We start from the raw sequence: 13,575 nt of genomic DNA, 5'->3' as shown, positions 1-13,575 counted from the left end.
GTCTGTTCAGGTCGGGAAGAAGCGTGTTCCAGCCCTGAGAATGTTCTCTGTCCTGTGTACTGGGCGATACAAGAGGCTGGGCTTTGGACTTAGAACCAGCGCAGTCTGCCTGTAACAGACCTGGGCCGTGAGGCGAGTGACTTCGCTTCTGGTGCCATGTGACCCGGCGTGTCCTGTGATGCAGATGTGTCAGTGATGAGAAAGACAGCTACCCGAGGGAGTGGGGAGGACATGCCTGGGCCTGAGGTCACTCATCTGGCTGTCTGTTGGTGACCTTTGCTTTCTGCTGATGGTAAACATGCAAGTTTCCCGGCAGTGGCCCACTACATTAAGGACATCCTTAAACTAAAGTGACTTTTTTTTTTTCTATGAGTCTGTGAGAGCTTTAAAAATGTTATTCAACACTTAGAGTATTTCCTTACCATTTGTGCCTGTTACCTACCATTACACACAGATATCTATGTATTTTGCTAGTGTATGGCACACACCACAGTGACAGTGACCGCTGGTGCCGCCTGGAGTTGTTCTGTGATCTGGGCGGCCGCAGGCGGCTTTACAAAACAGGTGTCAATCCAGATGTTCCCGGATAAAAGGTGATACTTTGAAAAAGTGATTCAGCTCTTGGAATAGCTCAGCATCACTTACATTTGTTATCCCATATTCAAATGAAAGGTCTTTGATGACTCTTATGTGTGGATTTCAGACAAACACCACGAAAATAATGACATCAGCCACATCTATAGGCTCATTCACCGTAAAACAGAATTTCAGTTTTGAAGATGTTTGTGACTGTCTTTAATGGTTACTTTATCCCTGCAGACAGGACTGCACTCTGAGCCCTTGGGCTGACGTCTCATGCAGCAGGCATCCGGCAGCACCCCCTGAACGTTTTATCACTTTCTCAGCCACTGTGGGTGCTTCTCTGGTCAATACAATAACATTAACTTACCCTCAAGTCAGTGGCTGTGACATTTCTAGTATGAAAAGCTCTTATAAGCAATTTGGGGCTTTTAAAGGGGGCACCATGTCTACATTTAAAATATTCAATTCTTTTCTCTATAAAGAGAATGATTGGTCTCAAAATAACCTTGCAGCTTAACTGGTGCCACAGTACTGTTGGCAAATGTTCTGTTGCGTAAGGAGGGTCAGTTCAGTTCAGTCGCTCAGTCGTGTCCGACTCTTTGCGACCCCATGAATCGCAGCACGCCAGGCCTCCCTGTCCATCACCATCTCCCGGAGTTCACTCAAATTCAGGTCCATTGAGTTGGTGATGCCATCCAGCCATCTCATCCTCTGTCGTCCCCTTCTCCTCCTGCCCCTAATCCCTCCCAGCATCAGAGTCTTTTCCAATGAGTCAACTCTTCGCATGAGGTGGCCAAAGTACTGGAGTTTCAGCTTTAGCATCCTTCCAAAGAAATCCCAGGGCTGATCTCCTTCAGAATGGACTGGTTGGATCTCCTTGCAGTCCAAGGGACTCTCAAGAGTCTTCTCCAACACCACAGTTCAAAAGCATCAATTCTTCGGCACTCAGCTTTCTTCATAGTCCAACTCTCACATCCATACATGACCACTGGAAAAACCATAGCCTTGACTAAACAGACCTTTGTTGGCAAAGTAATGTCTCTGCTTTTGAATATGCTATCTAGGTTGGTCATAACTTTCCTTCCAAGGAGTAAGCGTCTTTTAATTTCATGGCTGCAATCACCATCTGCAGTGATTTTGGAGCCCCCCAAAATAAAGTCTGACACTGTTTCCACTGTTTCCCCATCTATTTCCCATGAAGTGATGGGACCAGATGCCATGATCTTAGTTTTCTGAACGTTGAGCTTTAAGCCAACTTTTTCACTCTCCTCTTTCACTTTCATCAAGAGGCTTTTTAGTTCCTCTTCACTTTCTGCTATAAGGGTGGTGTCATCTGCATATGTGAGGTTACTGATATTTCTCCCGGCAGTCTTGATTCCATCTTGTGCTTCTTCCAACCCAGCATTTCTCATGATGTACTCTGCGTATAAGTTAAATAAGCAGGGTGACAATATACAGCCTTGACGTACTCCTTTTCCTATTTGGAACCAGTCTGTTTTTCCATGTCCAGTTCTAACTGTTGCTTCCTGACCTGCTGCTACTGCTGCTAAGTCACTTCAGTCGTGTCCAACTCAGTGCAACCCCATAGATGGCAGCCCACCAGGCTCCCCCATCCCTGGGATTCTCCAGGCAAGAACACTGGAGTGGGTTGCCATTTCCTTCTCCTTCCTGACCTGCAGGATAAGGTAAATTATTAAAGCCAAAAGAGTGATCTTTTATCCTATTTTTTTTTTTATTTACAGTTTCACCCTGTTCCTTTGGAGTAGATTCCTCCCTCCCATGAGTCGGAGAATCTTCTCATAAGTCAGTTTCATCTTTTTCAGTGTCTTTAGACATAAACGGTGCAGCTGTAGGTTGAGAAAATGAGTCAACTAAGCTCCCCTTTTTAAAGGCTAATGACCTATCCTTAAATATAAGAAAATATACTATGTATGAATTTTGTTTTTAGGATAAAATAATTAAAATATTAAATTCTAAATAATAATAGTTTGGGGTGAAGTGTGTCTGTGTAGGTGCAAAGAACTTGGGAATCCAAAGTAGCTAATTATCAGATGTTATTGAAGTTGCAGAGGCTGGAGCAGGGGTGTCCAAAGGCCGCAGATGCAAGTGCTGCAGAGCACTGAGAACATGAAGAGCCTCTGAAGGCTCACATACTGATATCTTAAAGCAGTGATCTTAAAACATTTTAGAAAATATTAGGATACAATGGATGCATTCCATGTACTGTAGGAGCATTATGTAGCCTCTGAAAAATACAATGTATATTTGTGAAAAATAAGAAATAAGTGAGTTGTATTTTAGTGTTATTATGAAAATAGTCTACTCGTGAGCCCTCTGAATGGTCTCTGGGATGCCAGAGGCCTCTGGACCACATGTTGATAATTGCTGTTACTCAGTGAAAATGATGACATTTATCCAAAGCTGGACTTCCACCTATGACAGTGAAGAAGGAGCAAAGTCTTTCCCCAAGAAGCAGTTATCAATTGGACAGTAATGGACAAAACCAGTCACTTTAGTCTCTCAATGTCAACCAAAGGCATACAGCAATTCGAGAGACATTCATAATTTGAAAACTGACCTGCAGTTTTCAGATAAATTCAGGTAAGAACCGTGGCTATTCATCATGTTATGGCCTGGAGCTTCTTCCGTTGCGCCCTGTCCCCTTGGTTGGAGCAGAGGCTCTGACAGCTTCTCTACAAGTTGAAAGCGTTCATTCAACTTGGAGGCGCCACCATCTTTGGAGCTTTGGAGGCCAGTGAGTGGGGGAGGGCTGGCAAATCTCAGGCTGCGCCAGCCTGAGATCTCGGTGAGACTGAGACAGACACGCTCCTGACTGAGGACATGCACACGTTCCTGGAGAAGCTTCCTCGGTCCCCCTTGGAAAGGGCCCAGACAGCATAGAACTCGAGCAGACCTGAAGAAGGTTGGGATTCTGGGCATTGTCCCCTTCTGCTGGACAGATCCATCAGCAGTTGATGGAGAATGCAAAGCTTCCTGTTAGAAATCAGACATCTTGAATAAAGCAGACTCCTGGAAAGATAAAATCACCAAAACTGACATAACAAGAAATAGAAAATCTAACAGGCCTTAGTAATTAACATATTTCCACAACCCAGAGCTTGTTCTCCCATGGCTGTACTGATGAATCATATCAGGTGTTGTAAATGGAGTTACTACCAATCCTTCTCCAACTCTTTTCGGAAAGAGAGGAGGAAGAAAAACTTCCCAGCTCCTTCTTTGAGTCATGTGTTAACCTGATAAGAAAACCAGACTAAAACATCACAAGACAAGCCTCCCTTGAACATACATGCAATAACCCCTAAATAAAATCAGGAAACCAAATCTAGTAACATATTAAAAATATGGTATGACCCTGTATGAATACCAGTTTGTTTAATAGCAGTAAATCAATTATTTAAACTTATTAGAGTTAACACAATTATCTTAATACAGACAAAGGTTTTGATAGAATTCAATATCCATTCATGATGAAAACTGTCAGAGAATTAGGAGACGTGAACTGTTAACCTGAGCAGTAAAAAACAGGACATATCCAGGTTTAAGTGGAAGAACTAAATCCTTTTCCCACAGATACATGATCCTGGATGTGGAAAAATTTCAAATATTCCACAAAAAACTGCTAAACTAATGAACGTGTGAGCAAGGTCTCAGGAGACAAGGACTGATGTAGGAAAAAAATCAAGACACAAAAATCAATCCGTTTCCATCTACTAGAAAGGAACAGTCAGAAATTAAGAAAATACTTTTATTCCTAATAGCCTCAAAAAATTAAAAAGCTTAGGAATAAATTTAGCAAAGAAACACAAATTTCATACACTGAAATCTATAAATCTTGCTGAGAGGGAGGAAAGAAAAGTCTGAATAAATGGAGACAGATGTCATGTTCATGGGTTGGGAGAATCAGTATTGCCAGGATGACAGTTCTCCCCAAATTAATCTATATATTCAACTCATTACCTCTCAAAATCCAGGAGGGATTTTTTTATACAAATTGAGAGGTTGATTGTAAAAGGTAAAGGACCTAAAAGATCCATAATAATTACAAAAGTAAAGTTCAGTTTTGAGGAGTTACATTACTTGGTTTCAGAACTTACTGTACTAATGGTATTTCAGCTCTGTTGTCCTGCCTTACAGATAGGTCAATGCAGCAGAATTCAGAGTCCAGGTAAAACCCTCACGTGGTCAAATCAACAAAGATGTTGAAACAATTCCTTAGAAGGAAGCATAGTTGTTATAGAACAATTGGATATCCAGATGCAATATTTAAAAATACCCTTTCCTCACATTATAAACTAAAATTAATTTAATATAGATCATATATCTAATTGAAAGAGCTAAAATTTTGAAATTTGTAGACAAAATAGGAAAAAAAAATTCATGATCTTGGGTGGGCCAAAGAGTTATTTTATACAATACCTTAAGGAGGATCCTTAAAATAAAAAAAAAATTCTTTTGGAAAAATAGACTTCATTAAAAACATATCTAGAATATATAAAGATTTGTTAAATTCAATAAGAAGATAGACAACCCAATGTATAAACAGACAACAGATTTGGATATGCATTATCCCAGAGAAGTATGCCAATGGCTGGTAAGTCTTCTCAACATCATTAACTATTAGGGGAACGCAGCGAGATGTTGTACAGTCACCCAGTATGAAAGAAAAAGGACAGACACTGTCCAGTATTGATGACGATGAAGATAAACGGATGTCTGTGCAATTCACTTTTGGAAAAGTAAAATGGTAATGGTGTTTTGGAAAACAGTTGATCAGTTTCTAAGAAGGTTAAACTTTATTAATATTCATCAATCTACTCTAAAGTGTCTATCCAGGAGAAAGGAAAGTGTGTCCATACAAAAGATATGTATCCAGTAGTTCCTAGGGGGCATTGTTCAGAATAACTCCAAATCAAAAACAATTAAAATGTCTATTAGCTGGCAAATGGCTAAAATGTGATACACCCATATAATAGGAATACTATTTGATAATAAGAAATACTGATACATGTTCTAACATGGATGAACCTCAAAATATTGTGCTATGTGGAGGAAGCCAGATACAGCTAGTTTTGTATTGTGTGATTCCACTTACTTGAAATGCCCGTAAAAGGTGAGTGTGTGAGAACAGAGATGGCCCTGATGTGACTGGCTGTGGTGGGAACAGGGATTGAAAGTAAAGAGACATAAGGGGACTTGGGGGGTGGAGGGTCTAAACTGGATTGGTGAGAGCCCGTCACACCTCTGTAAATCGACTGGAATCACCGAGTTGTATACTTATCATGGGTTAATTTTATGGCATGTAAATTGGGCTTTAGTAAAGCTGCTAATGAAAAATCAGTATCACTGCATATGTCTCAAAGTAGCTACTTTTAAACATACTGACCATATTTCTACAAACATTTCTTAGAGAAAATGTGACCTCAATTTTTTCACAGATCTACATTTTAAGATGCAGATTTACAGTTGACCAGTAGGCCTGTTGAGGGGAAAGGTGAGGTTCTTTTGTTAAAAGCATTGTTTAGTCTACTGATCTATGTTTAGTTTCTATTTATTTGCCTAAAGATTTAATGACGGAAGATGGCTAGAAGATTTAGAGAAATGATTGTCCTGCTAGCCATTCATTCACTCATGGGGGATAATAATGGAATAAAAAAGAATAGTAATCTAACGGGAAATAAAATTTTTCATTTCCTCCTAAAATACTGGGGACATGTTGTTTTTTATATATTTAATGGACTTGTCTACAGATATCAGGATTTAGTATTTTATCATCTCACAGTATTAAAACCACCTATCAAAATCTTTTTTCATTTTTTCTTCTTCCTGTAACATCAGTGAACATTACATTTTCCTTCTAAGTTGATGATAAGCAAATTATCATGATATTAGTTGCCATTTTGGCTTCAAACCTCCAGGTTATTTTTATATTAATATCTGTGTTTCCATTTCTACAGCCTTGAAGGTATGGTTGTGAGGGTTTATATTTTGAAATGTTCATTTGATTTTGTTTACTGATTTTTAACTACTGTCGACATTTTATGAAAATGTTTTCTGGTAAATTAGAAGAGCTCGTGATGTCACATATGGATGGGTTCTTTGGCCTATCTCAGACAGTTGTTCACACTTTATATTCAGTGTAGCTGTGGCCTCAGTCTGTTACACAGATACTGATTTCATTTGTTGTGTACTTTTGGTGCTATTGTTCAGTTGCTAAGCCACGTCCGACTCCCTGTGACCCCGTGGACTACCGCACGCCAGCTTCCTGTCCTCCTCTCTCTCCCACGTTTGCTCACGCTCCCGCGCATCGAGTCGGTGGTGCCATCCAAGCATCTCATCCACTGTTGCCCCCTCCTCCTGTGCTCAATCAGCATGAGGGTCTTTTCCAATGAGTACTTAACTCAAAAATAAGTACTTGCTGGAAGGTGTACTTGGATGTTCTCCAGGAAAATTTTTGCTGCATGGGCTGTTTTTCCTAAGGCTTTAAAAAATCATTAAAATGATGTTTAGATTGAAGATGGTTTCTTGTCTTTAAAAAAAATTTCTCTTTAACAAGCATCAATATTCCCGTTCTGAAATTGCTTAAATTTTTTTCTTGTTTGTTCATCCTATTAGAAAGTAAGCTCCTTAAGAACAAGGATAAATGCCCGGCACATACTGGGTCCGTAGTGCACATTTGTCGAGTAAACAAACGTTTACAGAACCGCAGTGCCACGTAAGAAGTGCCTGCTGTTGTGAACGTTTTGGTTGCTCACTTGATGGTCACGAAGGACTCAAAATCTGGCCTCCATGTCCGTTTCCTCTTTGCCGTGACTCCTTATCCTTTCACGTGTAAGTGAGCGCCCTGGCCGCTTGGTCCTGAGTGTGCACCGGGAGTGCAGACTCGTCCCGGAGTTGTGGGTTCATAGGACGGTCTAGGTCGGGGCCCGGGTCCTCCACTGGCCGCCGGCCTATTCGGGACTTGGTCGCCGAGTGGGAGCCAGCAGTGGGCTGAGAGAGAAGCTTCGCCTGCCATTTGCCACGGCTCCCATCGTCACCTGGCCCACTGTCACTCCCTCCCGTCCACGGAAGGACAGGCACCTTGGGGACCACCGCTCTCCTGTTCCTGTTTTATTTTTGCTTGTTTGGCGGCATTGGGCCTTCGCTGTGGGTCTCGTTCCCCAACCAGGGGCCACGGAGTCAGCCTCCAGGGGCCACCGGGGAAGTCCCCAAGTCAGGGGCTTTGTTACTTTGTGATTGTTCTTATGGAAAGAAAACTATTTTTCAGTGTCAAATTATGTGGACTGGATGTTGCTTCACTTCAGACTTCAGATCAGTTCAGTTGCTTAGTCGTGTCCAACTCTTCACGACCCCGTGAATCACAGCACGCCAGACCTCCCTGTCCATCACCAGCTCCTGGAGTTCACTCAGACTCACGTCCATCGAGTCGGTGATGCCATCCAGCCATCTCATCCTCTGTCGTCCCCTTTTCCTCCTGCCCCAAATCCCTCCCAGCATCAGAGTCTTTTCCAATGAGTCAACTCTTTGCATGAGGTGGCCAAAGTAGTGGAGTTTCAGCCTTAGCATCATTCCTTCCAAAGAACACCCAGGACTGATCTCCCTTAGGATGGACTGGTTGGATCTCCTTGCAATCCAAGGGACTCTCAAGAGTGTTCTCCAACACCACAGTTCAAAAGCATCAATTCTTTGGCACTCAGCTTTCTTCACAGTCCAATTCTCACATCCATACATAACCATTGGAAAAACCATACCCTTGACTAAACAGACCTTTGTTGGCAAAGTAATGTCTCTGCTTTTCAATATGCTATCTAGGTTGGTCATAACTTTTCTTCCAAGGAGTAAGCGTCTTTTAATTTCATGGCTGCAGTCACCATCTGCAGTGATTTGGGAGCCCAAAAAATAAAGTCTGACACTGTTTCCACTGTTTCCCCATCTATTTCCCATGAAGGGATGGGACCAGATGCCATGATCTTCGTTTTCTGAATGTTGAGCTTTAAGCCAACTTTTTCACTCTCCTCTTTCACTTTCATCAAGAGGCTTTTTAGTTCCTCTTCACTTTCTTCCATAAGGGTGGTGTCATCTGCATATCTGAGGTTATTGATATTTCTCCTGGCAATCTTGATTCCAGCTTGTGTTTCTTCCAGTCCAGCATTTCTTATGATGTACTCTGCATATAAGTTAAATAAGCAGGGTGACAATATACAGCCTTGACATACTCCTTTTCCTATTTGGAACCAGTCTGTTTTTCCATGTCCAGTTCTAACTGTTGCTTCCTGACCCGCATATAGGTTTCTCAAGAGGCAGGTCAGGTGGTCTGGTATTCCCATCTCTTTCAGAATTTTCCACAGTTTATTGTGATCCACACAATCAAAGGCTTTGGCATAGTTAATAAAGCAGAAATAGATGTTTTTCTGGAACTCTCTTGCTTTTTCCATGATCCATCAGATGTTGGCAATTTGATCTCTAGTTCCTCTGCCTTTTCTAAAACCAGCTTGAACATCTGGAAGTTCACAGTTCACGTATTGCTGCACTTCAGACTTAGAGGCCGTCAAAGGCAGTCAGACTTTTTGCCCAGAGTTATGACAGCAAGTGAGCCGCGGCCGGCTCCCGAGCCCTGCGCGCACTGAGCCTCCTGCCGAGCTGCCTCTGGGGCGCCCCGCTCCGGCCGCTCCACCGCGCAGCACTCACCCAGGCCGTGTCTTCAGGGTGCTGGCCGTTTCCTTGGGCAAGAGAGCTCGATGGAACTTCCAAATGCAGGAAGCAGGAAGCCAGGTTCCCTTATCCTAACCAGTTCACTGCGCTCATTAATCCCCTCAACTGAAATTGCTGAATTCCCTAAATGTAATGGACTTGACATTCAGTTAGCAGAAACTGTTTGGCTTCCGAGTCTGAAGAAGACGTAGAAGATAGAGTCTTAAGTCTGTGCACAAGGTGAAAAAGCCAGATGTTAGGCTGTAGATAGCACTTTCCTTTCACATACCTTAAACTGGCCATCAAACCAAAGGAGGAGTTGGTCTGTATAAATACTAGCAGCAGAGCATCCTTTGCACGCTCGAGTTGGAGAAGCACTCGGCAGAACCGACGGAAAAAGCGAAGCGGACGTGTATATGCAGACGTTCGAATGTCTGGACATTCGAGCTCTTCTTCCCTTGAACCAACTTCCGGGTCGTGGTGGTGATTGGACAGTGCACGGCCCCGGAGGGTCGCAGCCTGGACGCTCCGCTTAGTGCTGCAGTCAGCGTGTGCGCATGAGCGCTACCTGCCGGCGTCCGTGCATTAATCACCCTTCACTTTTGACCCCCGTTTACTGAACTTCTTCGATAAAAATCTAAAAGAGTTAGAAACGTATCTGTCTCTGCAACTTTATAATCTGTTAATTTGTTGTGATGATTAAGTCAAATAGTTCCATCTTCAGAGAGCTTTAAAAAAGAATAAGAGGTTAGGAGTTAAGGAATAAGTGAAATTTTTTTAATCAAGTGACTTCAGTATATAACATAAAGTCTATGTTTTCCCTATAACATGGTTACATTCTTACGGAAATCAGATGTAATATTCAAATCATTATGGAACAAATATAACAAAAATGTATAAGAAATAAGTGTTAACAGGTAATACAAGAATAGCTACTGTTTACTGAACACGTACTATCTGATAGTTCCAAGCTTGCTAATTCTGAAAAAGTCCCCAGGTAGAGGCAGTGTGCGTGCATGCTAAGCCGCTTCAGCTGTGTCTGACTCTTTGCGACCCTATGGACTGCATGCCAGGCTCTTCTGTTGGTGGGATTCTTCAAGCAAGAATACTAGAATGGGCTGCCATGCCCTCCTCCAGGGAATCTTCCCAACCCAGGGATCTAACCCGAGTGTCTCGTGTCTCTTGTATTAGCAGGTGGGTTCTTTACCGCTAGCACCACCTGGGAAGCCCTTTGATGTCTAATTTACTATAAATTCTGAAGCATCCAAGGGGCATGATCAGTTCAGTTCAGTTCAGTCACTCAGTCGTGTGTGACTCTGCGACCCCATGAAATGCAGCATACCAGGCCTCCCTGTCCATCACCAACTCCCGGAGCTTGCTCAAACTTATGTCCATTGAATTGGTGATGCCATCCAACCATCTCATCCTCTGTTGTCCCCTTCTCCTCCCACCTTCAATCTTTCCCAGCATCAGGGTCTTTTCCAGTGAGTCAGTTCTTTGCATCAGGTGGTCAAAGTATTGGAGTTTCAGCTTCAGTATCAGTCCTTCCAATGAATATTCAGGACTGATCTCCTTTAGGATGGACTGGTTGGATCTCCTTGCAGTCCAAGGGACTCTCAAGAGTCTTCTCCAACACACAGTTCAAAAGCATCAATTCTTTGGTGCTCAGCTTTCTTTATAGTCCAACTCTCACATCCATACCTGACCACTGGAATGATAGATGGTGACGGATGGAATATTTTTGAAAGATAAACGGTGGGTCAGTGTGTGTGTGTGTGTGTGTGTGTGTGTGTGTGTGTGTGTGTACATGATTTCCAGGGCAGATACGGAATTCAGGGATCAGCTTAGAGGCTACTGGTTGATATGTGCTTTGGGACTATACTTAATATTATTTGTGGAAATGGATGGTAAGCCGTAAATCTAAAAAAGATTAGAAAAAAAGAGGAAATGCCAGGACTCAGTGGTTTAGTTAATAAGAATGTTGAAGGAGAAAGAAGAATCAGTGCCCTGTCTGGACCTGTGGGACATGCCTTTGTCGGTGTTAAGGTAGATGAGGCTGTGCTCTGGTGTGGTATAGAACACGTTAGAAACTTGGTGTGTGAAGTGTGTACTGATGGGGGTAGTAAGACAGGTTTCCTTGCTACAAGGCCCAAGAAGGCAGCAGCGGTAAAGGCTGCCTCCCAGTGAGGGGTCTGGAGAGGGGTCTCCAGCCCCTACCCGCATCCTCTGGAAGGGCCACGTCAGCACATTTTCTCTGGGTCAGAACTAGCTCCCGGGCACGGGTGCTCACAGCCGGCGGACCTAAAGTGGCGCCTTGGCCGGTTTGTTTCTCATACCCTGTTGGTTACACAGGCATAGTCTGGCCATGTAGCCAGCCTCGCAGGGAGAGCCCGTCAGAGGGCCTCACCTAGACCAGGGCAACCCATCAGTCTTAATTTACCAGAAAGCAGTGCTGCCCTGCTGGTGGAGACAAGCCCGCCGCCTCCTGGGTCCGTGGTGCCGAGCCGCCTGTTGGCGGGAGTGGTCTGTGCCTTCACCAGGCCGTGCAGACACAGCTGTCATGTCAGCAAACGTGGAATGCTGGCACCTGCCCGACAGCACAAGTGCGAATGGCCTTTTGAGACATTCGTGCGGATTGTGTCATTTAGAATATTGCAAATACTACAGTCCCATTTTTAGGCATATGTATTGGATAAGATACAGTGTAGCCATATTTTCAGGCATTACTATTTGAAAATCTCTAAAAAGGTAATCATGAAAATGATCAACAAGCTGTGGTGTTATTTCATTTCCCTCCAAAATTGCTACATACATACATCTAACTCTAAATATATTATGTTTCTTTACCTTACAGAGGTTTAAAACCAAATTTTTAGACATTGCAAGAGGAAGCATTGCAAATACCCTTCTGGTTTCCAGAGACTGAATGACATGTTCTATGTTTTTCAGAAACTACCCAGAGCTTCTAACATTATTTTTTTTTCTCCCTCCCTTCTTCATCCCCCAGATGAATCAGCTCCTAAGGAAGTCAGCAGGGTAAGTAATGTGAATATAATTTTTTTTACCACAATATAGAAAGTACATTCTTTTGCATATTTTTTCAGTGCTCTAACACGCTAAAGTGTTAGAAAAATAATTACAAAACTGAGTGCCCTCTCCAAAGCGTCACTCGTGAGCGTGGAGTGAAGCCAGTGGGGAGAGAGGTGTCAAAGCAGAGGGCTCAAACTGATCACAGCGAGCAGATGCGCCCCGCGCGGCCTGCACGTGCTCAAGAGCTTTCTGCTGCCAACAGTCAGAGGCTGAGCGAGTGCATGTTAAGACGGGATTTCTGGCTTCTCTTGAAACACCGGAAGGTGAGGCCGCGCCTCTGAGGCGTTCCCAGGTGGGGACAGGTGCTCCGGCCGCCACTTCATGGCCCCTGCCCAGTGGCTTCGTGCTGCCTGGCCGGCCCTGCCTGCGAGTTCATGCACCTTCACTCTGCGAGAGCAAAAGGTGACTCCGCCTGGATCGAGGGCGTGACTTTCGTCAGTACTTTCACAAATGTTAAATACACTGTTTTCACACCCAAGAGAAATGCTTTAAGAGACTTAGCAAATTTAAGAGCTTGTGGGGTGTGGTATCAAAAGCTGTTACAAAATGATAATTCTGTGATTACACATAAAATGGATCTTATAATTCTGTATCCTGTTGACAGATAAAGATCTTAATAGGTGGAATCAGTGTTGAAAATAATCAGTCAGAATTATACCTGATACAGCTTTGTGTAAGTGATCACTGTATCATATGATAGAAACTGAAGTACTGTTAATCAGAGTCACATATTCAGATACATTGTTTTATTCTGTATTATCTGAAGAAATGAATCTTTAAAATGACCAGGGCTATTGCTGGAGACCGGGCAGGGTTCCCCCTGCCCATCGCAACCTAACAGACTTAAGATTCTGGAAGTCTCAGGGTTTTCCTGGGTTTGGCACTATTAGCTTCGCGTCTTCTGGGCTCGCAGTTGGAACGTTCCCAAGTCTGAGTGTTTCAGCATATATCAGGGGCAGAGAGATCAGCCTGGAATTTTTACAGCTACTGAGAGCAGCAGAAACGGCTGAAAGCAATGTGTGAGGATAACAGAGGATCCTCACGAGTGGACCTGGACTGTCATGAGATACTGAGGTGTTGGTATTGGTAAAGCCACTATCTCAGAGCTCTGAGGTGGTACCACCTGTTTATACATCAAGGACAGTACGGAAAAAGCTGCAATACAACTTAGCCATCACATTCTTGTTGTAGAAT

The 13,575-nt window shown here is 43.2% G+C and overlaps 1 protein-coding gene across 3 annotated transcripts in view; it reads left to right on the top strand.

Annotated features, from left to right (window-relative positions):
• The window catches only part of PDE10A (phosphodiesterase 10A), a 577,986-nt gene that overhangs the window by 458,430 nt on the left and 105,981 nt on the right, over nt 1-13,575 (top strand). For all 3 annotated transcript variants that reach the window (XM_027552017.1, XM_027552018.1, XM_027552016.1), the window contains one exon: nt 12,299-12,327. In XM_027552017.1, the coding sequence (XP_027407818.1) occupies nt 12,299-12,327 (29 nt within the window). The remainder of the gene's footprint in view (nt 1-12,298; nt 12,328-13,575) is intronic.

The sequence above is a fragment of the Bos indicus x Bos taurus genome, chromosome 9 (genome assembly GCF_003369695.1).
Source record: "Bos indicus x Bos taurus breed Angus x Brahman F1 hybrid chromosome 9, Bos_hybrid_MaternalHap_v2.0, whole genome shotgun sequence".
Lineage (NCBI taxonomy): Eukaryota > Metazoa > Chordata > Mammalia > Artiodactyla > Bovidae > Bos > Bos indicus x Bos taurus.
Note: the sequence above shows the minus strand (reverse complement) of the source record. Positions and strands in the feature narration are given on the sequence as shown.